This window comes from Salmo salar, chromosome 16, assembly GCF_965601325.2.
Source record: "Salmo salar chromosome 16, fSalSal1, whole genome shotgun sequence".
NCBI lineage: Eukaryota > Metazoa > Chordata > Actinopteri > Salmoniformes > Salmonidae > Salmo > Salmo salar.
The window spans coordinates 67,025,204-67,050,270 of record NC_138306.1 but is presented as its reverse complement, the minus strand read 5'-3'; the positions used below and the strand labels follow the sequence as shown (position 1 = coordinate 67,050,270).

Below are 25,067 nucleotides of genomic sequence, written 5' to 3'. Positions count from 1 at the left end.
GCTCTAACAGGCTGAAGTGTCCATCTACATCCATGTTTAGCATCAGTTCTAGGCTGAAGATGTTTCCTTTCTATTTCTGGACCTGCGTAGCACACCGCCGTTGCTACTTATGCTCACAGATATGACGGGTTGGTTTCCATGGATATGCTGCTGTTCTGAGCCTCAGGCCTTGGGATTACAGATCGCAGTTTGAATATAATGAATTCAGAACATGACTTCCAAAATGGAATCTTTCACGTTCCATATCCATCACAATCTGATCTAAATTCATACTCATCAATATCACAAAGACGTGACACATACATACTGTTATACAAAATGAAAGGCAAGTTTTAATGTACTGTATTGCATTTTTAATATTGCCTAAAAGAAATGTGGAAGAGATACTGTACAAAAATTTAAAGGAGTCATTTTGATGACAGATCTATTCTCAACATTTACAACATCAGTTTCCTCATCCACAAAAGTAACTATTCATTTTCAACTTCTCCAGAACTGGGGGCATGATCTAATTAGGTGTTGTAAACAGTGCCGTTACTCAGACAACCTGTAAGTCCTCCAGTGTTTTACTGGTATAGTGCACAATGACCAAAACCACTTCAATCAAAAGATCTCATTGATTTTGGCAGGTTTGGTAGATTGGGCACAGGGAACAGTGATGAAGGCATCAGGGTTTCCCTTAAATAAAAGGCAGGGGCTTTCTTGTGTCATGGCCTTGTTCGAAAGCATCAATTTATGACTGATCTACAAATTATAATAAGTAGTTATTTAGTATGCAAGGTTATTTCTAGATCAGTCAGCTAGTCTGCAGTTGCCGACTGTAACGTAGTCGATCTCAAACACGACCCCTGTCTCTGGGTGTGTGTGGGGGGGGGGGGGGGGGGATGCTCAACTGCAGATCCAAATGGCGTCTCCAGTCGAACAGGTTAGCTAGGCCCCTGCTCCTCTTCCTGCTTCAGTCTCTTCCTCAGATGCTCACCAATAGCTGCCAGAGGGTTAGTCTTGCTGTGTGCCAGGTTCTTCACAGCTTCACTAAACCGGCTGGTCTCACTCTCCCTGAGATCAAAACAAACCACGTAGGTCGTAAGGTAATCATTTTTAAAAAGAGTAATAATAACGGTAAAAGTAAATAGCAGATGGGCGGTTTATTATCTTGGTTGCTCTGATAATCAGCAGGATAACATTTTCATTTCAGCTCCATGTCATTTTCTCATGGAGAATAATAAGTTAGACATGTGATCATCAGTGGTGGTTTGGCCATGGTCAGGTACAGGTTAATGTGAGGTCTTACAGGAGTTTGCGTTTTTGTGCTGGCTTCATCAGGCTGAAGTCTGTTGGTTCTGGCTTCTTCTTCACTGGCCTGAGAGGGAGAGACAAAGTGATAAAGATGGTCAAAAAGTGATTGATTTCATATGGAATGATTATGGTTAAAAACAAGATACAGGTAAAAAAGAAAAAAGGCAGTTAGGACCAGAATTTGCTATCAATGTGCAATCGTTCCAGGCAGTGCCATAGTTAGGACTTTCCTGTAAGTGTTTAGTTATTTAGGATTGGGGCCAGACAGACGAGTACTTCATTTATTAATAACAGACAGAGATGGAGGCCGGCCAACTGAGCTGATCCACCAATTATCCATTTTGGCCTTTTCCAACAATTAACCATGCCAAGTTGGGATGTACAGAAAAACCTTGTTTTCTATGGCAAAATGGATGTTGAGTTTACCAAACACATCAGCAAAGACACAACAAGGGCATGACTGGACAAAACATATGCCTTCGCGAGTTGTGACAAGTTTGACAGACTAGAGTGAAAAGGGTAGACACGGACTTGCTTGCGAATTAAAACTATTTCAATCCAAAGAAATGTGTTTTTCAGCAGAGGGGTCATGGGAACTGCAGCTAGCTTGGAGACAGTGGGGAAGCCAAAGGGTCAAAGGTGAAAACAGCCTTGTGGAGTTACAGTAAACACACAGTCTAGTCTAAAAGGTCCACCAAGGACAGCTAAGAGTTGAACTCGGGAATTAATCAAATATTATCATAAATATCAACTCTGCCCATAATAACACAGATGGAACACTACTGAAAACTTGATATCTTTGGCAACTGAAGAGAGAATGTGTTGGCTGAATAGCTAGTTAGTCAATAATGCCTGAAGGCTTTGGTTTATAGCGGGGGATGGGCAACTGGTGGCCCATGGGCCGTACCCCTTTTGTAGGCCTGCGGACCAATTTAAACAAAGAAAACTCAGTGGGGGTCTCAACTTATTGTTGAGAGTTAGAATAATAGAATACACAAGGTACAATTTCCAAATTTGGTTGTGCATCAGCAGTCCAAGTCAGCCCCCCCAAAAAATTTGATTGGTAAATTAGTCTAGCGGCCAGCTATCTAAACTTGTAGTAAGCATGGTCGAATTACCGACCGGGTTGGGACCCATTCATCATCAGTGACGATATTAAAAACGGCAAACATTTGCTTCCAACCTATGGCAAAATGTGTAGAATTGCATGAAATTCCCTGTAAAATTGCATAATCTTATCTCCGCCCCATGTCAAAATGTTTGAATTGCAGGAAATGAACTTAAAATGGGAAAAATTATCTTCGCCGTCACGAGGGAGGCCACACAAGTTTTATGCTCACAAGGCTTGTGCGAGGTAAATAATTCAAATATCGATCTATTATTGCATGCTTAAAAAAAAAATGGGGAAATTATTTATTTTATACTAATACAATTGCACAGAGAAATAGATTTTGTTTAACAAGTAATACCCCAGGACCAGTGGAAGACAACATCCCTATAACATCAAAGATCCACCTCCATATTATACAGTTGGTATGGGGCTCTTTTCTGCTCATGCGTTCTCATTTCAAACCTCGGCTAACCGCCGTTTAGCAAACTCTAGCCGTCTACATTTGCTGGATGGCATGAAAATAGAGCTCTTGGGCCACGCACACCCGTGGTAGGTTTGACTTCGAAATGAGAATCCATGAGCAGAAAATAACCCCATACCTACTGTTAAATATGGTGTCGGATCTTTGATATTACGGGGCTATTTCTGGTTCCACTGGTCCTGTGGCCCTTGTTAAGGTCAACGGCATCACGCCCTTTACCCAGTACCAGGACATTTTAGCCAAAAACCTGGTTGCCTCTGCCAGGAGGTTGAAAATTGGCTGCAAGTGGTTCTTCCAGCATGACAATAACCCCAAGCACACATCAAAATCCACAAAGAAATGATTAATTGACCACAAAAATCAACATTTTGCAAAGGCCATCTCAGTCTCCGGACTTGACACCCATTGAAATCTTGTAGTTTGAATTGAAGAGGTCAGTCCATAAGCGCAAACAAAAGATATCAAACATCTGGAAGGATTCTGTATGGAGGAATGGTCTAAGATCCCTCCCAATGTGTTCTCCAACTCATAAAACATTTTAGAAAAAGGTTCAGTGCCGTTATTCTCGCAATGTGGGGTATTGAAAGGTATTGAAAAAAGGAGTGTCAATCATTTTGACCCCTACCTTCTTGCGAAAAAAATGATTACTTGTCATTTCTTTTTATTTTACCCCCCTTTTCTCCTAATTTCAATTACGATCTTGTCTCATCGCTGCAATTCACCTGCGGACTCGGGAGAGGCGAAGGTCGAGTCATGCCTCCTCCGAAACATTACCCGCCAAACCGCACTCCTTAACACAAGCCCGCTTAACCCGGGAAACTAGCTGCACCAACGTGTTGGAGGAAACACCGTTCAACTGATGACCAACATCAGCCTGCAGGCGCCCAGCCCGCCAAAAAGATTCGCTAGAGCACGATGAGTAAAGTAAAGTAAAACCCCACCCCCAGCCAAACTGTCCCCAACCCGGACGACACTGGGCCAATTGTGCGCCGCCCCTGTGACACAGCCTGGGATCGAACCCGGGCCTGTAGTGACGCCTCAAGCAATGCAGTGCCTTAGACCGCTGCGCCACTCGGGAGACACCTTACTTGTTAAACAAAATGTCTTTAATTATTTATTTTATACAGTCATTTTTGCTCATCTTTATCAAGGGTGTCAATCATTTCATTCCCCAGTGTACATACACATCTTTTTCCTAACAAACATTCTATCTACCACATACACGGCAAGAGGGTCCAAGTTGTCATGGGTAGGCCAGCATGTATAGGTAGGTGCCATCTGCACTCTTACACTGGTTGAGTTGTATAAGGAACCAGACAACCCCCATCTTCTTCTAGGGGTGTCTGTCAGTGTCAAGAAGAACAACCTTCCTCTGGGGGTGAAAGTTCAGGTACAGTTCCCCTTATTCCATTAAAAAAAACATAACAAAGACGTTTTAGGATTTTGCTAAAAGGTGGAATTGAAGGAATATTAATCTGACATTAAGTCAAACAAATCATCGGAATGGAAAAAGAACAAATGTTCCATTCCTTTAACATGATCTGCCTGATACTGTTTTTATCCACTCTGGAGAATTCCAAAATTCTAACTTCAGTCAGGGAGGATACACAGCCGGTGGTCATGAGTCTGTCTTGTTCACACGTCACACACACTTACAGTCATCGCTGACATCTCTGGCCTAGGCTTATGTTAGGATCCCTGTTTCACACTTCAAATACATCCATATGTCAGCCTGAGAGACCAGTATTAGGCCTTACATGATTTCCTTGTATGAATATACAACAGGCATATCAAAAACGGGTACAAAAGCAATACTCTACATCCAGCTCCTGGTCTTCATCAAAAGACTGCCTTTCATCAACAAATAACTTTTCTCCAAGACTTGTTCTTGACCTTCTCTATAGTGCCTGCTACTTCGGACTCCTGGAAGAACGAACTTGTGAGAAGTGAGCTAACCTCACCACTGCCTAGCAACCATGTCTCCATGGACTCTGATGGAAGGCTTTGTAAGAACCAAACGGTTAATTACATGTATTGGAACAGTCTAAAGGGCCCTTTTATACGACCTATGTGGTGCATTGCTTTTTTGAGTCTGATAAGCCTACCTCCTAACTGTAACTATGGGTGCTCAGCTGAGCTCGCCATCTTGGTTTACTTTATCTTTAAGCTGAAGAGAGAGCGAGGGATACGGATAGAAACAGACCGGAGAGAAAGAAAGAGAGACAGAGCTGCAGTAGCACATAAAAAAAACTAAAGCAAGGCATTGGCTCCAAGGCATTAAGTCATACAGACATTTATGACTGAGTGAAAATTAAAAACTGCCCATCACAATAAACAAGCTCCACTGAGGCTTTCCTGAGCTGAATTTGACTGCAATAAATAACCCTGGAAGCATCCAGAAACCAAAGAGGAATGTTAGAAAGCACAATTGAAATGTCCTCAGAACAATACCAGACTTCATTTACTTGCAGGATTGCCGTTGGAGGCGATTCCTTCCCCTCTTATTTAGTGCATTTTACGGCATAATCTCACCCATTGGTGTAGTCATTAGTCGAATTCCATTGCAAAATGTTTGGTGTGTTTACCGTTTACACTAGGAACCAAATGAAACGGGGAGGGGCCTACCTGCATTTGTCTAATAGAAAGGTTTTGTTGCATAACGTTTTCCGTTTCGAGTAAACGGTTTCTGTTGCAAAATGTTTTGACCAAATGTTTTGCAATGGAATCCAACTAATGAATACACCCCAATTCTCTTCCTTCTTCCTGTTTTGAACGGAAGTCAATTGCTTCCTTAATATCTGCAACCCTGCCACAGAAGCCAAATCTGTCCTCTACACCTCAAAATGTCTTACTAACGTCTGACTAATTCTGTGCTGAAGGCCATACTGTAGAGGTAGGGTAGTATTGTGTGCTGTGGCACTCTGATTCTGTCATAATGTACAGTGTGGAAAATATATGGGAATTTACATCCAGGTCTGTCCTGTAACATGGCTCATTAACCCCAGAGACAGGGTCCTGAAGCACTGCTGCTGGGCAGGCCCCTTCGACCAGGGGCCCCTGAGACCAACCACTGGGATATTATGAGCTCATGTATTCCTGTGACAAAAATGCTAAGAAAGACCTAAAACAGAGGATTGAAATTCCCTTGGATAAACTCAACTTGACAAAGGCAGAGAAAGGGTTGGACAGTGTGAGGAGACGACAGAGTGCCAAAAACGTAAACTATGACATAACATGGTGGTAAAGAAAACGATGACCCATTTCATGGATGAAACAAGGCCTGCTAGACAAACCAACAGCTGTAAGAAGAGTCAGTGGGTGTGAGGGGAAAGAGAATGGTGTGAAATCATAGCATTGTTGGGGTGTTCCACAGGGATGTGTACTTACACCCTATTCTTTCTGGAGGCCTTTCTGGAGGTCTTGGTGGTGGAGGGGATGAGCTGGCAGAGTTCTGGTAGGGCGTCTGCCAGCGGCCTCATGTCACCCACAACGGGCATGGCCGCCCTCTTAGCCTGGGCCACTTGTTGCTCCTTGGCCAGCTTGATGGAGCTGATCTCTAAATATCACACAAAAAAAGCATATATATCAAATAAAAGTAATTGTCACATGCGCGGAATACAACAAGTGTAGACCTTTCCGTGAAATGCTTACTTACAAGCCCTTAACCAATAGTGCAGTTCAAGAAGAGTTAAAATATTTACCAAATAAACAAAAGTATAAAAATAATAAAAAGTAACACAATAACGAGGCTATATACAGGCGGTACCGACTCAGTGTGCGGGGAGACAGGTTAGTTGAGGTAATTTGTACATGTAGGTAGGGGTGAAGTGACTATGCATAGATAATACACAGCGAGTAGCAGCAGTGCACAAAACAAATGGAGGGGGGAAGGGGTCAATGTAATAGTCCGGTGGTCATTTGATTAATTGTTCAGCAGTCCTATGGCTTGGGGGTAGACGCTGTTACGGAGCCTTTTGGTCCTAGACTTGGCACTCCGGTACCGATTGCCGTGCGGTAGCAGAGAAAACAGTCTATGACTTGGGTGACTGGAGACTCTTTATGGACAATTTTATGGGCTTTCTTCTGACACCGCCAATTATATACAGTTGAACTAGTTTACAGACACCTTAGCCAAATACATTTAAACTCAGTTTTTCACAATTCCTTACATTTAATCCTAGAAATGTCAGAATAAGAGAGAATGATTTATTTCAGCTTTTATTTCTTTCATCACATTCCCAGTGGGTCAGAAGTTTACATATACTCAATTAGTATTTGGTTGCATTGCCTTTAAATTGTTTAACTTCGGTCAAATGTTTTGGGTAGCCTTCCACAAGCTTCCCACAATAAGTTGGGGGAATTTTGACCCATTCCTCCTGACAGAGCTGGTGTAACTGAGTCAGGTTTGTAGGCCTCCTTGCTCGCACACACCTTTTCAGTTCTGCCCACAAATTTTCTATAGGATTGAGGTCAGGGCTTTGTGATGGCCACTCCAATACCTTGACTTTGTTGTCCTTAAGCCATTTTACCACAACTTTGGAAGTATGCTTGGGGTCATTGTCCATTTGGAAGATCCATTTGTGATCAAGCTTTAACTTCCTGACTGATGTCCTGAGATGTTGCTGTAGTGGAGCGGGTCGCGAGTTTCAAGTTCCTTGGTGTCCACATCACCAACAAACTGTCATGGTCCAAACACACCAAGACAGTTGTGAAGAGGGCACAACAAAACCTTTTCCTCCTCAGGAGACTGAAAAGATTTGGCATGGGTCCCCAGATCCTCAAAAAGTTCTACAGCTGCACCATCGAGAGCATCCTGACCTGTTGCATCACCGCCTGGTATGGCAACTGCTCGGCATCTGACCATAAGGCGGTACAGAGGGTAGTGTGTATGGCCCAGTACATCACTGGGGCCAAGGTTCCTGCCATCCAGGACCTACAGTTGAAGTCGGAAGTTTACACACAGTACAGCCGTTTATGTTAATGGGGGCCTGTTCGACCCACCTTTTCCTGTAGTCCACGATCAGCTCCTTCGTCTTGCTCACATTGACGGAGAGGTTGTTGTCCTGGCACCACAGTTCTCTGACCTCCTCCCTATAGGCTGTCTCATCGTTGTCGGTGATCAGGCCTACCGCTGTTGTGTCGTCTGCAAACTTAATAATGGTGTTGGAGTCGTGTTTGGCCATGCAGTTGTGGGTGAACAGGGAGTACAGGAGTGGACTAAGTGCACACCCCTGAGGGGCCCCAATGTTGAAGATCAGCGTGGCCGACGTGTTGTTGCCTACCCTTACCACGTAGGGGGGGCCTGTCAGAAGTCAAGGATGCAGTTGCAGAGGGAAGTGTTTAGTCCCAGTGTTCTTAGCTTAGTGGGCAATATGGTGTTGAACGCTGAGCTGTAATCAATGAACAGCATTCTCCCATAGGTGTTCCTTTTGTCCAGGTGGGAAAAGGCAGTGTGGAGTGCGATTAAGATTGCGTTACCTGTGGATCTGTTGGGGCGGTATGCGAATTGAAGTGGGTCTAGGGTATCCGGTAAGATGCTGTTGATGTGAGCCATGACCAGCCTTTCAAAGCACTTCATGGCTACCGACGTGAGTGCTACGGGGCGGTAATCATTTAGGCAGGTTACCTTCGCTTCCTTGGGCACAGGGACTATGGTGGTCTTCTGAAACATGTAGGTATTACAGACTCAGTCAGGAAGAGTTTGAAAATATCCAGGTAATGGATTACCAGGCAAAAGTCCAGGTAATCCATCTGGCCCCGCAGCTTTGTGATTGCTGACCTGTTTAAAGGTCTTGCTCACATCTGCTACCGAGAGCGTTATCACACAGTCATCCAGAACAGCTGGTGCTCTCGTGCATGCTTCAGCGTTGCTTGCCTCGATGCAAGCATAAAAGGCATTTCGCTCGCCTGGTCAGCTCGCGTCACTAGGCACCTTGGTTTCCCTTTGTAGTCCGTAATAGTTTTCAAGCCCTGCCACATCCGACGAGCGTCAGAGCCGGTGTAGTAGGATTCAATTTTAATCCCGTATTGACACTTTGCTTGTCTGATGGTTCAGGGAGGTTACTATGTTTCCATCATGGCACAAGCAGCAGAGATTTATTGTATGTCAAAGATGTACCTCCGCAACAATAAGTAGCCTTACCAAGATTACCTAAAACCCTTTGTAGAGTGGCATTGATACAATACATGAGCAAAAGTATGTGGACACCTACACGAACATCTCATTCCAAAATCATGGGCATTAATATGGAGTTGGTCCCCCTTTGCTGCTATAAACAGCCTCTACTCTTCTGGGAAGGCTTTCCACTAGGTGTTGGAACATTGCTGCGGGGACTTGCTTCCATTTATCACAAGGGCATTACTGAGGTCGCGGCACTGAGGTTGGACAATTAGGCCTGGCTCGTAGTTGGAGGTAGCGTTCTCCTGGCATCCGCCAAACCTAGATTTGTCCGTCGGACTGGCAGATGGTGAAGCGTGATTCAGCACTACTCAGAACACGTTTCTACTGCTCCAAAGTCCAATGGCGGCGAGCGTTACACCACTCCAGCCGACACTTGGCATTGCGCATGGTGATCTTAGGCTTGTGTGCGGTTGCTCAGATGGAAACCCACTTCATGAAGCTCCCGACGAAAAGTTATTGAGCGGTCGTTGATCCAGAGGCAGTTTGTTACTTGCTACGGCAGTCCCGTTCTGTGAGCTTGTGTGGCCCACCATGTCACGGCTGAGCCATTGTTGCTCCCAGACGTTGCCACTTCACAATAACAGAATTTACAGTTGACCGGGGCAGTTCTAGCAGGGCAGAAATTTTACGAACGGACTTGTTGGAAAGGTGGCATCCTATGACGGTGCCACGTTGAAAGTCACTGAGCTCTTCAGTAAAGCCATTCTACTGCCAATGTTTCTCTATGGAGATTGCATGGCGGTGTGCTCGATTTTATACACCTGTCAGCAACAGGTGTGGATGAAATAGTCGAATCCACTAATTTCAAGGGGTGTCCACATACTTTTGTATACAGTATATAGTGTATGAGGAGAATCTCTCTTTCTTGAGATTAAAAAAATATGGTTAAAAGCATGGTGGTTTGGGCCTCATGGCTTTCATCATAGAGTGGTGTTGATCCCATCCATTTCAGCCATGAGTTATGATGACTATGAGCCATATGGTTTCTTATGTGCAGACTTGCCCATGTAACTGACTGTGAGTATCAACTGGAGTATCAGCAGCAAAACACTAAACCCTACATCACCACAGACTTTAATAAATACTGTGATCAGAGCCAGGGAGGAATATGCAAACAAGATGTCAACGGTACAGACGTACAGTTCGTGAACAGTTGAAAATTGAGGTGCATTAAACTTTATGGCTTTAAGTATGAATTCTGACTTTAGTGGATACGATCAGATCATAGACAGGATGTGTTGAAGGTATTAAAATGTCTGCTGAAAAATTATTCACTATTCATGTCATTTAGGCTAATCCTTAGGCTATTTCCAGATTGTGCAGAACTGTAGGATAGATACTCGTGCAATGCGGCTTTGATTGAATTGCCACCTCTGTCTCTTATTTAGGCTAAATGAAGTAACACATTGGGCATTAGATCACCTCTGGAATATACAGTCTGAATAATAACCCTTATTCGTCAACACATATTTTGCACATCTTCATCAGTACAGATCCAGAGGACGCCACGCTGCAGATACAGACAGCCCTGCCTCTTCCTGGAATACAGTTGGTCTACGACAGAAAAGCAATTATCCAATTTTTTTTCTTTCTCCTTTCTCCTTGTTAATTTCCGAAAACTGCAGAGGTCTGAGGCTCACAGCCTGTCTCTAATTTCAGACGGAGTCAGAAGGACCATTAGCGCCTAATGATATGCATAGAGGAGACATCTTGTGTTACACAGAGAATTGATTGGATCAGCAGATTGGGTTACTAAGTGATCACAATTCTAGAAGAGTAGGTGGTGGTGTTAAAAGCGCAATAAGGGATCTGGGAATCTGTTCAATGGTTATTTCAGAGGGCTGCTGTTTTGCTGGATAACAAATGCCAGACTGTAGCTTTAAAAGGGGTTGTAATTACATAGACACAGCTAGCTCTGTCCTGGGCTGGACTGGCACAGCGCAGAAGCCTCAGCTTCTCAGTAGAGATCAGTGGGGATGGGGCTCCTCATTGCACCAACCTAATGCTGTTATGTCCTGAAGGCATCTATATCTTGCCTTTCAAACATTTTTGAACACAAAAGGCATAATCCTTCATTTTATAAATTCAAACGCTTTTGGGAGAGAGCACCAATGTCAGGATTACGGAGTGTCGAAAGGTAAAAACATGAAGGCTGAAATTGTCAAAGACTCCAGCTATCCAATTTATAGACTGTTCTCTCTGCTACCGCTTGGCAAGCGGAACCGATGCACCAAGTCTGGAACCAACAGGACCCTGAACAGCTTCTACCCTCCAAGCTATGACTGCTAAATAGTTAGTTAAATAATTAACCAATAGCTACCCTGAATATCTGCATTGACCCTTTTTTGAACTAACTCGTTTGACTCATCACATGCGCTGCTGTTACTGTTTATTATCTATCCCGTTACCTAGTCACGTTATCCCTACCTATATGTTCACATCTACCTCGTACCCCTGCACATTGACTCGGTACTGGTACCCTGTGTATATAGCCAAGTTATTGTTACGCATTGTGTATTTATTACTTGAGTTATTATTTTATTTCAATTTCTTACTCTATTTCTGTTTTATTTGCATTGTTGGGAAGGGCCCATAAGTAGGCATTTCACTGTTAGCCTACACCGGTTGTTAACGAAGCACGTGACAAATAGAAATTCGTTACGGAGTCCCCCGCCTGTGGCTTCCCTGTGGCTCAGTTGGTAGAGCATGGTGTTTGCAACGCCAGCATGGTGTGTGCAACGCCAGGGTTGTGGGTTCGATTCCCACGGGGGGCCAGTACAAAAAAAATTATAAATGCATGAAATGAAATGTATGCATTCACTACTGTAAGTCGCTCTGGATAAGAGCGTCTGCTAAATGACTAAAATGTTAAATGTCTATGAGTCCTATCACTTAATGAAGCTCACTCCACCAATCCCCAAACAGTGCCAGAGATCAGGGGGTCATGAACTGGCTCCCCAATCTCCTAATGACCTCTGTGACCAGGCCACTGATTGGTTGATAGGGTCTGGTGATTGCTATGGAACCGGACACAGTCCTCTCGCCTGCTCAGAGCCTCCTCAGTCTCTCTCCAAGTGGACATGCGTGATGGTGTGTGGGCAGAAGTGAGTACCACTATCACTATACAGCCCATATTATTATTAATGCTCTTGTATCTGCTTAGTCATTCATTATCATGATATGTTTATTAAGTACAGTATATTCACTCATCATCTCTCTTTGTACGGAACCAAATGAGTCACATATGTTCCCGCAAATAAAGTTCCCGATTATGTGTCACTCTCTGCGAAGGTGCCTTATTCCTGCTGACAAAGGAAAGGTGTCAGTGGGTCACACACCAGTCAAATAGGAGGGTATCCCTCATAGAAACAGTACGAGTCAGGTCTATGTTAAGTTGTGGTAATACTCACTGTTTAGCCACCTGTCTCGCCTCTCCTTCATCTTCTCTTTCTTCGTCTGCTGCTTCTTCTCATCGGGGACTGTAGACAGACAGACAGACAGACAGACAGACAGACAGACAGACAGACAGACAGACAGACAGACAGACAGACAGACAGACAGACAGACAGACAGACAGACAGACAGAGAGTGAGTGGATGTGCATCCGCAATGTCAGACAGACAGACAGACAGACAGACAGACAGACAGACAGACAGACAGACAGACAGACAGACAGACAGACAGACAGACAGACAGACAGACAGACAGACAGACAGACAGACAGACAGACAGACAGACAGACAGACAGACAAGAGAGTGAGTGGATGTGCATCCGCAATGTTGCACTGGTACTTCACACATTCACTAGAGAAAACACACACTGCAGCTTCTCCTCGTGGGTATGTGAAGAGGTCATCGTCAACAATAGAAAATAACATTCAAAGCAATTCAATCCATCAACATTCAAAGCAATTAAATTCATCAACGATAAAGGAAGAGTGACGACTTTTTATAATGCTTTGGAAATTGAAATTTGCCAGATCTTTTTCCACAAGATAATTGGAACTAGTAAAACGTTCCCATTGCCAAATAAATAATTCACAGTTGAATAGATTTGAGTTCGGGGTGTACATTTATTTTATTTTTTTCCCCCAACGAGAGCTTGATTTGACAGGAAAAATAAAAACCTGTAACATGTCATCTTTAAAACAAACCATGGCTAAAAACTTTAAGCTCAAGGGGAGAAAGTAATCACAGTAGTGTTGTGAGTGCCTCAGAAGAAGATATGGCTAGATCAGGACATGTGGCTTGTCTTTCCTGGTTCAAAGGCATGGAGAAAGTCCACAGTCCCGTGTGGCTCAGTTGGTAGAGCATGGTGTTTGCAACACCAGGGTTGTGGGTTCGATTCCCACGGGGGACCAGTACGGGATTTTTTTTTAATGAAATGTATGCGTAAGACGCTCTGGATAAGAGCGTCTGCTAAATGATGTAAATGAGAAAGGGGAGAGATACAGACAGAGGGAGGGGGTTGAGAACAGAAAACACTACCTACTATCTATTTTCCCTCTTTAGAAAAACATCCTGTCCTGAGATGGAATGTTTTCAGCAATTGGGAAAACCACGGTGAGCCCCCCTATGCATGGGGTAGCCCCAGTGGTGTGTGTGTGTGTGTGTTCCCATCTCTGCCCTTCCTGACAAAGAAAGAGTTATCACTGACACTGGGCGATAAGAGCAGAGGTTATCACACAGGCAGTTGCTTCCTGTAGCACAATGACAATAACAGATGCTGGACAGTATGCTTATTGACACTGTCTACCATATCACTGGAGTGTCTAGTGAAAAATGTATACATTTTAGAGAGAGAAAATGAGATGGAGTTGGTAAAGAAAAGCAAATCACTAATTTGAACTACAGCACAACGGTTGAATTGCTTTGAACACAAAACACGACCTTGATTTCTGAAAGGGCAGGTGACAGTATTTTGTGGTGCGTTTTATTTTTTTTAATCCCCCAACCGTGATTTTACTCTCTGTTGACAAAATCGAGAGAAACAGGATCGATGCGCTGCTCCATGACTTTGGGAAAATGAAGTGTCAGTGTTGCAGCCTGGCCCTATATATAGCTAGCAGAGCCTACTGACGGAATTGGCTTTGTAATTAGCAATGCAGCAGTCCTTGACTGGCATGTCTGAGATGAGGATAGAGTGGAACTCAATGGGACCCAAACGCTACACGCCACAGCATCTCTAGTAGGGACTTTTCTTACTCTCATCTTCCTTATGTCAACACACAGTGCCACAACTGATTTTCTCTGAATCGTAACCTGGGACAACATTTTCTGAGGATCCTACAGCACTTTGTGGTTCCCTATTCAGTGATAATATATTATACCTGCCAAACTAAACAAGGGGATCTGTTTAGTTTGGTAGATGTTGTTTTAGTCTGCAAATGACAATAACCATGATGATGGATCAATAACTAGACCTATTCATCCAGGCTCTTTAAGATAAAACACATTACATCATCATCATTACCATGACATTTTAGATGTAGTATCTAGAGTTGAAGTCGGAAGTTTACATACACCTTATCCAAATACATTTAAACTCAGTTTTTCACAATTGCTGACATTTAATCCTAGTAAAAATTCCCGGTCTTAGGTCAGTTAGGATCACCACTTTATTTTAAGAATGTGAAATGTCAGAAAAATGGTAGAGAGAATTATTCATTTCAGCTTTTTTTCTTTCATCACATTCCCAGTGGGTCAGAAGTTCACATACACTCAATTAGTATTTGGTAGCATTGCCTTTAAATTGTTTAACTTGGGTCAAACGTTTCGGGTAGCCTTCTACAAGCTTCCCACAATAAGTTGTGTGAGTTTTGGCCCATTCCTCCTGACAGAGCTGGTGTAACTGAGTCAGGTTTGTAGGCATCCTTGCTCGCACATGCCTTTTCAGTTCTGCTAACAAATGTTCTATAGGATTGAGGTCAGGGCTTTGTGATGGCCACTCCAATACCTTGACTTTGTTGTCCTTAAGCCATTTTTCCACAACTTTGGAAGTATGCTTGGGGTCAGTGTCCACTTGGAAGACCCATTTGCGACCAAGCTTTAACTTCCTGACTGATGTCCTGAGATGTTGCTTCAATATATCCACATCATTTTTCTCCTCATGATGCCATCTATTTTGTGACATGCACCAGTCCCTCCTGCAGCAAAGCACCCCCACAACATGATGCTGCCACCCCTGTGCTTCACGGTTGGGATGGTGTTCTTCGGCTTGCAATCCTACCACTTTTTCCTCCAAACATAACAATGGTAATTATGGCCAAACAGTTCCATATTTGTTTCATCAGACCAGAGGACATTTCTCCAAAAAGTACGAACTTTGCCCCCATGTGCAGTTGCAAACCGTAGTCTGGCTTTTTTTTACGGCAGTTTTGGAGCAGTGGCTTCTTCCTTGCTGAGCGGCCTTTCAGGTTATGTTGATATAGGACTTGTTTTACTGTGGATATAGATACTTTTGTACCCGTTTCCTCCAGCATCTTCACAAGGTCCTTTGCTGTTGTTCTGGGATTCATTTGCACTTTTCACACCAAAGTACGTTCATCTCTAGGAGACAGAACCCGTCTCCTTCCTGAGCGGTATGACGGCTGTGTGGTCCCATGGTGTTTATACTTGCGTACTATTGTTTGTACAGATGAACGTGGTACCTTCAGGTGTTTGGAATTTGCTCCCAAGGATGAACCAAACTTGTGGAGATCTACGATTCTTTTCCTGAGGTCTTGGCTGATTTCTTTTGATTTTCCCATGATGTCAAGCAAAGAGGCACTGAGTTTGAAGGTAGGCCTTGAAATACATCCACGGGTACACCTCCAATTGACTCAAATTATGTCAATTAGCCTATCAGAAGCTTCTAAAGCCATCATTTTCCAAGATGTTTAAAGGCACAGTGAACTTAGTGTATGTAAACCTCTGACCCACTGGAATTGTGATACATTGAATTATAAGTGAAATAATCTGTCTGTAAACAATTGTTGGAAAAATTACATGTCATGAACAAAGTAGATGTCCTAAACGACTTGCCAAAACTGTAGTTTGTTAACAAGAAATCTGTGGAGTGGTTGAAAAACAAGTTTTAATGACTCCAACCTAAGTGTATGTAAACTTCCTACTTCAACTGTATCATTAGCGTTCAATTAGAAACTTCCAATCATTGAATGGCAACTTGAGGTTACAGCATTGTGCAGTGCAGAGACAGAGAGCCTAGAGATGTTGTTTAATGGGGCACCACTCCCTTCACCTCCCCGATCAATAGCATCTCATTTAAAGACGCAGATGAGGTTAGATGAGCAGGCAGCAGGATAGAACACGGATGTTGGATAAAGCCTACATGGAGGCCTACAGACAGGTGGTACGAGGCAGTGACATGGGGTGCATCAGCAAAGTATTCTGTTAAAGCTAAAATCGTTCAATCAACAACAACAAAAACAAAGTGGCACCCCACCTCTGTTTTGGTAAAACACGCAGGGATGGGCCTGGAGAAATGTAACCACTCTCAAACTCATAGACAGAGCTAGGGATGCAAAGGCTGACCATTCATTATCATTTCACTTGGTTTGTTTTAACCATGTTTTGAGGCAATCCAGTGTTTGTTCATATTTACATTCTTTACAAACATTGGAGTAAACAAGCTTGTATTTTGGGTTCTGATGGGGTATGATAGTTGAACTAAGCTCATTAGGCATAGATAAGTTATATTCTTCAATGGGTATATTATTCATTATATTAAGTCCAAAAATGGATGACGCAACTAAGGATTCTAGCTTTAAGGTACTTCCAGTTGAAATGTAAGCTTTGAAAACACAGTCCTCGAGTTGCATTTCGAAAACAGACATTTGGTACAACAGACAGACATTAAAAACACATGGGAATGTACGTGTGTGCTGGAATTGGCCTTGGGGTCCTAATCACTGTACTGGGTTGAGTGTAGCTACTACGTTACTGGCCGTGACCCCACAATCAGAGGGTGTCTCAGCGAGAGGTCGGATACACTTTTTTTCTTTTAAATGTCCAATTCACACATGCGTGAAATAGGACATATATAAGAACCCACCTAATTATTATTCATCATCTGTACCGTGCCTGTCCACCTCTGAATCTAGCTGTAGAATTGATTTGAATAGGTACTGTAATGTGTTAGAAATGGATATGGCTTATCAAGAAAAGTGAGGAGGAAAGGCAGCAAAGAAGTAGTTATAATACAATACAGTAAAGCCATTTTTTGGGGAATGACTCTCCGCTAATAATAGCAGGAAGGAAAAAAACTAAAGGAGAGGAGTGGGCAGCGCTATTGGCAGGGAGAGCTGGCAGGGATGTTCGGGTTGTGTGGTGGTAGCTAATATCATTCTGCGGCAATGAAACTGTCAGTGTGGGACAATGTGAGTCGGTCACACATGAGGGAATTCATAGTGTTTTGTTTATCATTCCCCTGCCACCTCCTGGCCTATTCACTGCTATTAAAAACATCCTACAGCTTCTCTCTTTATGCAAACAAACATATTATGGTATGGACTAGGGTTGGGGTCAATTTCATTTAAATTCCAATCCATTTTGAAAGTAAAGCCAATTCAGATTACACATTTTTTTCATTGAAACGCACTGGAGGAAAAAATACCTTTCACAATAGTATTTCAAATTTAAATTATGCCCAGGGGAAAATAATGTCCTCCATATCTGAGTCATGCTCCAGCTAACATGGTTAAAAGTGCTCATGGTGGGTGAGTGTGCTGCTGCATTGGTCTGCTTTCTACTCTGTCCCTTATCGATCTCCTGCTGTCCCAGCCACAAGGTTGAAAGGTTAAACAACAGTCAGCCAACAAATAGAATTCCAGTCATTTCAATGACCGCAGCACAGTTGATGAGCAATGTGGATAAAACCATTGGGCCTGGCAAGCAGCAGTTATGTAAGGTATTGATCGGTAGAGTGACAATTGTACTCTGCTCTCATTGCTTCTTTACCCGGGAAGCAAATACTGACGGATCCCAACCAAAGCTCATCCTTTGGATAACAGCAGCAACTGGTTCACAAAGAGATCAGAGTTGTGTACTACGAATCTAGATAGAGAAGTTAGTGAACTAACTTCGGTCCACTCTTGAGTTCAACTCGTGATAGCCTAACGGGAGACATGAAAGTGGGTCACCTTTTAGCCAGGTACATTTCTATGGCAACAAATCCTTCAGAATTAACCTGCTGTGGGGCAGGCTAACTCCACTTACCCTGAATGAAGTGTTTGAGCCGTGAGTTGAGGACCAATGAAATTAGATTCCCTCTTGCAAAGAATGCATCATCGTCATCCCTTCAAGCCGTGGATGTTGATTAAGGCATCTCCACCCCTCTGATTCAGAGGGGTGGGTTAAATGCGGAAGACACATTTCAGTTGTACAACTGAAGTAAGACTGGGGCGGCTGGTAGCCTAGTGGTTAGAGCGTTGGACTAGTAACCGAAAGGTTGCAAGATCGAATCCCTGAGCTGACAAGGTAAAAATATGTCGTTCTGCCCCTGAACAAGGCAGTGTTCCTAGGCAGTCATTGAAAATAAGAATTTGTTCTTAACTGACTTGCCTAGTTAAATTAAAAAATAAACAAAAGACTGATTCAATATTTTATTAATCTAATGTACTTACATTTATTTTATTTTCAAATACATGACACATTTAGTAAATCAAGGATGAATTCGAAACTTCACGCATAGTAAAACTTTCGTATGACTTTATAAAAATTGCTTAAAATTGATAGGAGTGGGGGGGAAAGGGACTCGTGCATTCATAAGCACACCAAAACACTTCTAAAAGGCCATTTCACACAAAAGCTCTTATTGCTCCTGTAAATCGCTCTGGATTTGGGTTAAGTGCCTTGCTCAAGGGCACACCGTCATTTTTTTCACCTAGTCGGCTCGGTATTCGAACCAGCAACATTTTGGTTACTGGGCCAACGCTCTTAAACGCTAGGCTAACTGCCGCCCTATATTCCACACTGTAGTATCCCTTGATCATGTGTAGTACTTACTATATCATTTTGTAGTATACTGTGGAATACTATACTAGACACTGTAGTATCCGTCGAATCTGTAATCCTTACTATAGAATTGTGTAGTACACTATAGAATACAATAGTAACTATTACAGTATTATCCACACAAAAAAACACTGTAGTAAATACTACCGTAAAACACTACACTTTAACAACAGTAATACTAAAACAGCATTTAATTTGCATATACCCCACCTATTCCCCAGCCCCCAATTTGTGGCACCCATGATTGAGAAACTTACATGCCAAGTATGTTGTGTTCCCTACAGGTTATAGAAGAGCAGAAGCGCTGAACTATCCATTCAGACTTCAGTCCTACCTACTTATAGGTTCTGAAAAATGTGCTTGTTTAGTATTTGTCTAGTAGGTTTCGTCAAGGAGAAAGAAGTGGCGGCTATTTCAAAGACAAAACAAAAACACTATAGTAAATACTACAGTCGTCACTGTAGTGTTTTGGAAATTTCGGTAAATTCCCCCATCACTATTACAACTTCGGAAGACTAACCTCAGATACTGTATATATGCCATTTAGCAGATGCTTTTATCCCATGACTTACAGTCATGTTCGCATATATTTTCCACATGGGCGGCCCCCAGCGGGAATGGAACCAACGATAATTGGCGGTCCAAGCACCATGCTCTACCAACTGAGCCACACCGAACCACAACCTAGATCTACTGATGTTACTGACTCGCTTCTCACTGACAGGATGACCTCACCAATTCCCAGCCACCCACACTGCTGTTGCTGCTGCCATGGCGATAGACGGGTCAGGACAAGACCTCGCCACCACATCACAAATCAGGGTCATTCTTAACCCCCGGGGTGTATCACGGCAACTAATAAATCCTTGCAGAAAATGTGTCATCTCTAACCCTATGTTGGATACGGCTTCAATATCACAGAGTTTTATCTCAAGCCAAAACACGGTGGTGTAAAATTAACTATCAAACCAAGAAAAAGTATTTTCATCGCTCTCTTTTCATTTCTATGTGCACCTTCAGCCCATGCTCAGATACAGCTCTTCCAGCAGCGACACACACGCCACCTTTCATCACAGGGCAGTTAGTTCCTTCCTGCCGGGTCCAATCTTTAATCTGCCACCACAGTGTCAACAACATGGGTTGTCCTGCTGTAGCAGCAGAGGTACAGGGGCCAGATAGGCATCTCTACTCCTGCTGCATCCGCGTCCCTGACAGCCCTGGTCCTGGACTGCTGATGGGTGAAACCCAACCCGACCTGGGGCTGTTTGTGGTGGGGAGAGAGCCTTACTTACCACCTCCCTGGTCCTCCCTGTACCCCCAGAGAGGATCGGGTTCTCAGCACACAGTGAAATAGATAGCACCGATTAGATAGCAAGAAAGGCATTTCACTGTACTCGTGCACGTGACAAAAACTTGAAACTTGATTAGGCTTTATTGTGAGTGGTTGGGAAAATTCCATATTTCCTTTCCTGCTTGGGTTTGCCCCCGCTTAGCCTCTCCGCTTTCCCCTGGCATAACTGACAGGCAGCTCTCTGTTAGGTGGAGGAGAGGAGGTGTAGTGCCTTTCGGGAGCTGACAAAAAGATGAAGAGGTGGTTTCACAGGGTCCCAGCTCAGATACTGATATCCCCAATTAAAAAATGCAGAGAGGGCTCTTTGTCAAAACAGAGGTGGTCACTGAATGATCAATTGCCGCAGTCATCACTTTTAACATCACGCTGTGGTACGGCAGCAAGGAGTTCTGCTCTTTGAAACAGAGTTTTCTGCTCAAGACTAATGTAGCACAGAACACATTCGCAGAGTACGACCCTGCCTCACACAGGAAGCGGCGCAGGTCCTAATCCAGGCACTTGTCATCTCCCGTCTGGATTACTGCAACTCGCTGTTGGCTGGGCTCCCTGCCTGTGCCATTAAACCCCTACAACTCATCCAGAACGCCGCAGCCCGTCTGGTGTTCAACCTTCCCAAGTTCTCTCACGTCACCCCGCTCCTCCGCTCTCTCCACTGGCTTCCAGTTGAAGCTCGCATCCGCTACAAGACCATGGTGATTGCCTACGGAGCTGTGAAGGGAACGGCACCTCCATACCTTCAGGCTCTGATCAGGCCCTACACCCAAACAAGGGCACTGCGTTCATCCACCTCTGGCCTGCTGGCCCCCCTACTTCTGAGGAAGCACAGTTCCCGCTCAGCCCAGTCAAAACTGTTCGCTGCTCTGGCACCCCAATGGTGGAACAAGCTCCCTCACGACGCCAGGACAGCGGAGTCAATCACCACCTTCCGGAGACACCTGAAACCCCACCTCTTTAAGGAATACCTAGGATAGGATAAAGTAATCCTTCTAACCCCCCCCCCCCCCCCCCCCCCCCCTCCTTAAAAGATTTAGATGCACTATTGTAAAGTGGTTGTTCCACTGGATATCATAAGGTGAATGCACCAATTTGTAAATCGCTCTGGATAAGAGCGTCTGCTAAATGACTTAAATGTAAATGTAAACACATGGAAGTGTGACCGTTTTACTCGCTCATGAGCTTAAATATTTTGCTCTGCGACCTGGAATTTTAATTTAGGAGCACCAGTGTGACTAGAAAGAAAAATATCCTAGACAATTGTTGCAATGATTACTTCACTGTACCGTAGCCTTGGAGAATACACTGAGTGCAGATCCATGCTTGCACCGTTACTACAAAGAAAACAGCTTGTTGCCTTAAATATTTTTAAATTGTGCTCCTAAAATTGTTTAACTTAGGTGCACACGGGTTCCTTGTAAAAAAGGTCAGCGTAGAGCCCTGGTGAAGACTATGAACTAAGGCAATTGAATAGGCCTAATAGAAAATCAACTGCAGAGTCAGATATTCAGTGAGGAGGATGGGGAATTATTTATTTTTATTTAACTAGGCAAAAGGCACACACAAACATGCACACACAAAGTGTGCATTTGCTGCCAATGAATATGCCAAGCACCAACAGTAAGTGTGCAAAATAATACTAATTAAGTCAATCGAATTAAAAGTGGCAGATAAGAGTTTTATATCTGCTGGGATACAAGCCCCCAGGGGGGCCTACAAGAGGCAACGGATGAAAAGACATGACACACTCACAGCATTTGCTTGCTTCTTTCTGCTCTGGCAAAGAGAACAGAGTATTTTATAATTAACAGCATAGTAGAGTGGCTAGCTGTATAGATGCCTGAACAGAAACCAGAGGGCTTTAATCCCTGTGGGCAGAGACAGACAGCGCCAAGGACGGGGTGCTCGCGAAGACGAACCAAAAGAAATGTAATATTAATGTAGTAGAGTCAGTGAAAGTGAATTTGGGATCATTCAGGTGAAATACCCCTATTAACACGACAACGTGACAGCGTTTAGCTGAAATGATAAGCTGTCGGCTAAAATAATTGCTCTCTATAATGCCGGCTCCCTTCCGTTCCCTCATTGTTAATGTGTGGAAGGAGGCAGTGCTTTAATCACAGCAGCTTTCACAGCTAGAAGAGCCTACAGCTCTCAATGTCTGTCTGCTTAGATGAGATGGTAAAAATCCAATTCATACCATTTCCGTGGACAGGATTTAAAAAACGCATTCTTATTAAACCCTTACTTATATAGCTTCAATTTTATTTTCCCACTAACATACTGTCAAATTAGATTTTGCTTTCCAGAACCTACCTACCATTTCACAAAGAGGTCAATATAATTGTCTACTGACACTGTTTTGGGAAAACAAGAGCACACTGACAAGTATTTCACCATGGCAACAGATGGAATACTGCATCTCATTGCCCTGTCCTTTTTTTATTTAATACATTTGTCAGCAGCCAGGAAAGCACTTGCTTTAATTAGTTAGCCTAATCAATAGACACAGCTAAATATACCCGTCGTTAATAGATCACACACATCCAACGTATTAAACACCCTTTTAGCTTCAATGCAAGAAAAGGCTGAAGAGTGAGAACTCATTAGCAGTGTGTGTGCGTCTGCAAGCGAGGACGAGAGAAAGAAGAGAAAAGAAACAGCAGAATGCAGAAACTGAAGCTATTTAAATACTTGCTCACTAGCTACAGGGAACAGCCAGGCACTATCTGCAGAGGTTGTGTGAGCCAGCCAGGGACCTGGCACCCCTGAACACCTCTCCCACCATGCACTACAGACAAAAGCCTAAACAAGCAAGAGACAACAAGACATTGGAACAACCTTGATGAGAAATCCAAACCGTAAAAGTGACACTCAATTCATCTCTCGAACAGTCTTTCTGACAAAGAGTCAGGGCAGACTACTACACACCATCACTATTACACTGTAATACACAAGGGACAGGACCACCTGATGCTTTCCCATGGGGCCGCAGCGAGGTACCCTACCAAGAAAACTACACCCTGCAGCACCAGCCTCCTCTGTGCGTCAGCGGTGCCACGACTCATCTAGTCAGGGAGAAACACTGATGCAGGGGAGCTAGGCAACTGAACTGAACCTTGATTTCATGCATGAACTATTTATGCTGCAGAGAGGCTATAAATAGAACCAGTCCTCTGTTGTCGAATAAGGAAGATGGGCTTCTTGCTGCAGCTCTGCCACTGCAGCTGGAGTAGCCGCTCTGACTGACTGACTTACATTGGGCTTAAACTTACTCGAAAAAGCCTAGGTTTCAAGATGGAAGAGATTGGCAGGTGCATGTAGCATGGAAACATCAATGGAAAAATATATACTGTTAAAAACATGTCAGAATGAATAAGTCAATGAAATAGGGTTCCAATAAGCCTCCATATAAGTAATCATTTGGATGGTTAGTTTCTTATCTATAGGTTACCATCATACTTACTTTTCTTCATTACACCTTTTATACCAATGGCAAGCAATATACTGCATAGACTGAGCTGTTGCCATCATCACATCACAAGTCACTTTCTGTCGAGTGATTCCTTTGTATTTTCTGCCCTCTTGTGGTAGGAGAGAATGACATAACGTGCACAGAAAAATACTATGTGCCTGGTTGATTTTGCTGGTAATAAACAATGTCTCCAGGACGTTTTGGGGAGCTAAAACGTCACGAAAATTAAATGCATGTACTTGAAAGTAGAATATGATTCATTATTGAGACACACAGACAAGTACTCTCGTGCAGATTTCCACGGATTAACGAGCTAAATATTTGGTTGACAATCAAAGTGTATTTACCTTTCTGTGCAGGTGTACCAGTGTCGTTGGATGGTTCTTCAAACGTCAGAGTTTGCACGAGGGCTTCAGGGCTGATTTGTGTGCCAGCAAAGATTCCACTTGGAAAGGAACTCAGTGGGGTCTGTTGGAAGAGAACATCCACATTGACACCCAACATAAATATAATGCAAAAAAAATACACACTTCATACTAATTTCTCTATAGCCAGCTAAATGTATACATTATGATCCTAACTAGCTGACAACTAGCTAGCTAGTGAAATAGCTAACTGTTAGCTAGCTAACGTTAACTGTTCTAACAGCTTTAGCTATAACGTTAGCTAAACCATCTAAAAGAGACGGAGTTGGCAAGCGAACGTTAAATTATGTGTTGATAAAATACCTTCGCATTTTCATACTTCTTTATGTGCAGCTGTGCATTGTTTGTCTTATTTACATCGAAGATGAATGAACCACTTGTAATCACAGGAATCGGTGCCTTTTCTAAATCTGTGGATCTTGCGCCACCGAACGGCGGACTGTCAAGTTTAACCGCAGCCTGGTGAAGCTTTTCGCGGACCCGCTTTATCTTTCCAACCATACTGTCTCTTAGTTACTGAGTTAAATAAAGATACAATCTGTCTCCGAAGCCACACTCATGCTCGAGCTAACTAACAACGTGGAAAATCTTTTGACAACAACAAAATGCGCGTCCCTGTGATATGTGACCGGGGGAAACAGTTTTGTGCAAACTATAGTTCCGCCTCCTCCTCACAAAGTCCCGCAGTGACTGATGGAGTGGCCAAAAAAATAGGCCTACAAGAAAACAAGATGGGTGA

General features: G+C 43.4%; 1 protein-coding gene across 1 annotated transcript; it reads right to left on the bottom strand.

The window, feature by feature from the left end:
* Positions 1 to 304: 304 nt before the first annotated feature.
* Positions 305 to 24,953, bottom strand: LOC106574280 (ribosome biogenesis protein SLX9 homolog). The gene is made up of 6 exons (XM_014150074.3): positions 24,632 to 24,953; positions 24,251 to 24,371; positions 12,480 to 12,548; positions 6,276 to 6,444; positions 1,292 to 1,360; positions 305 to 1,056 (listed from the first exon to the last, which is right to left on the bottom strand). The coding sequence occupies exons 1-6, from the start codon at positions 24,827 to 24,829 to the stop codon at positions 927 to 929; spliced, it is 756 nt and encodes a 251-aa protein (XP_014005549.1). The 5' UTR covers positions 24,830 to 24,953; the 3' UTR covers positions 305 to 926.
* Between the last annotated feature and the right edge of the window lie 114 nt (positions 24,954 to 25,067).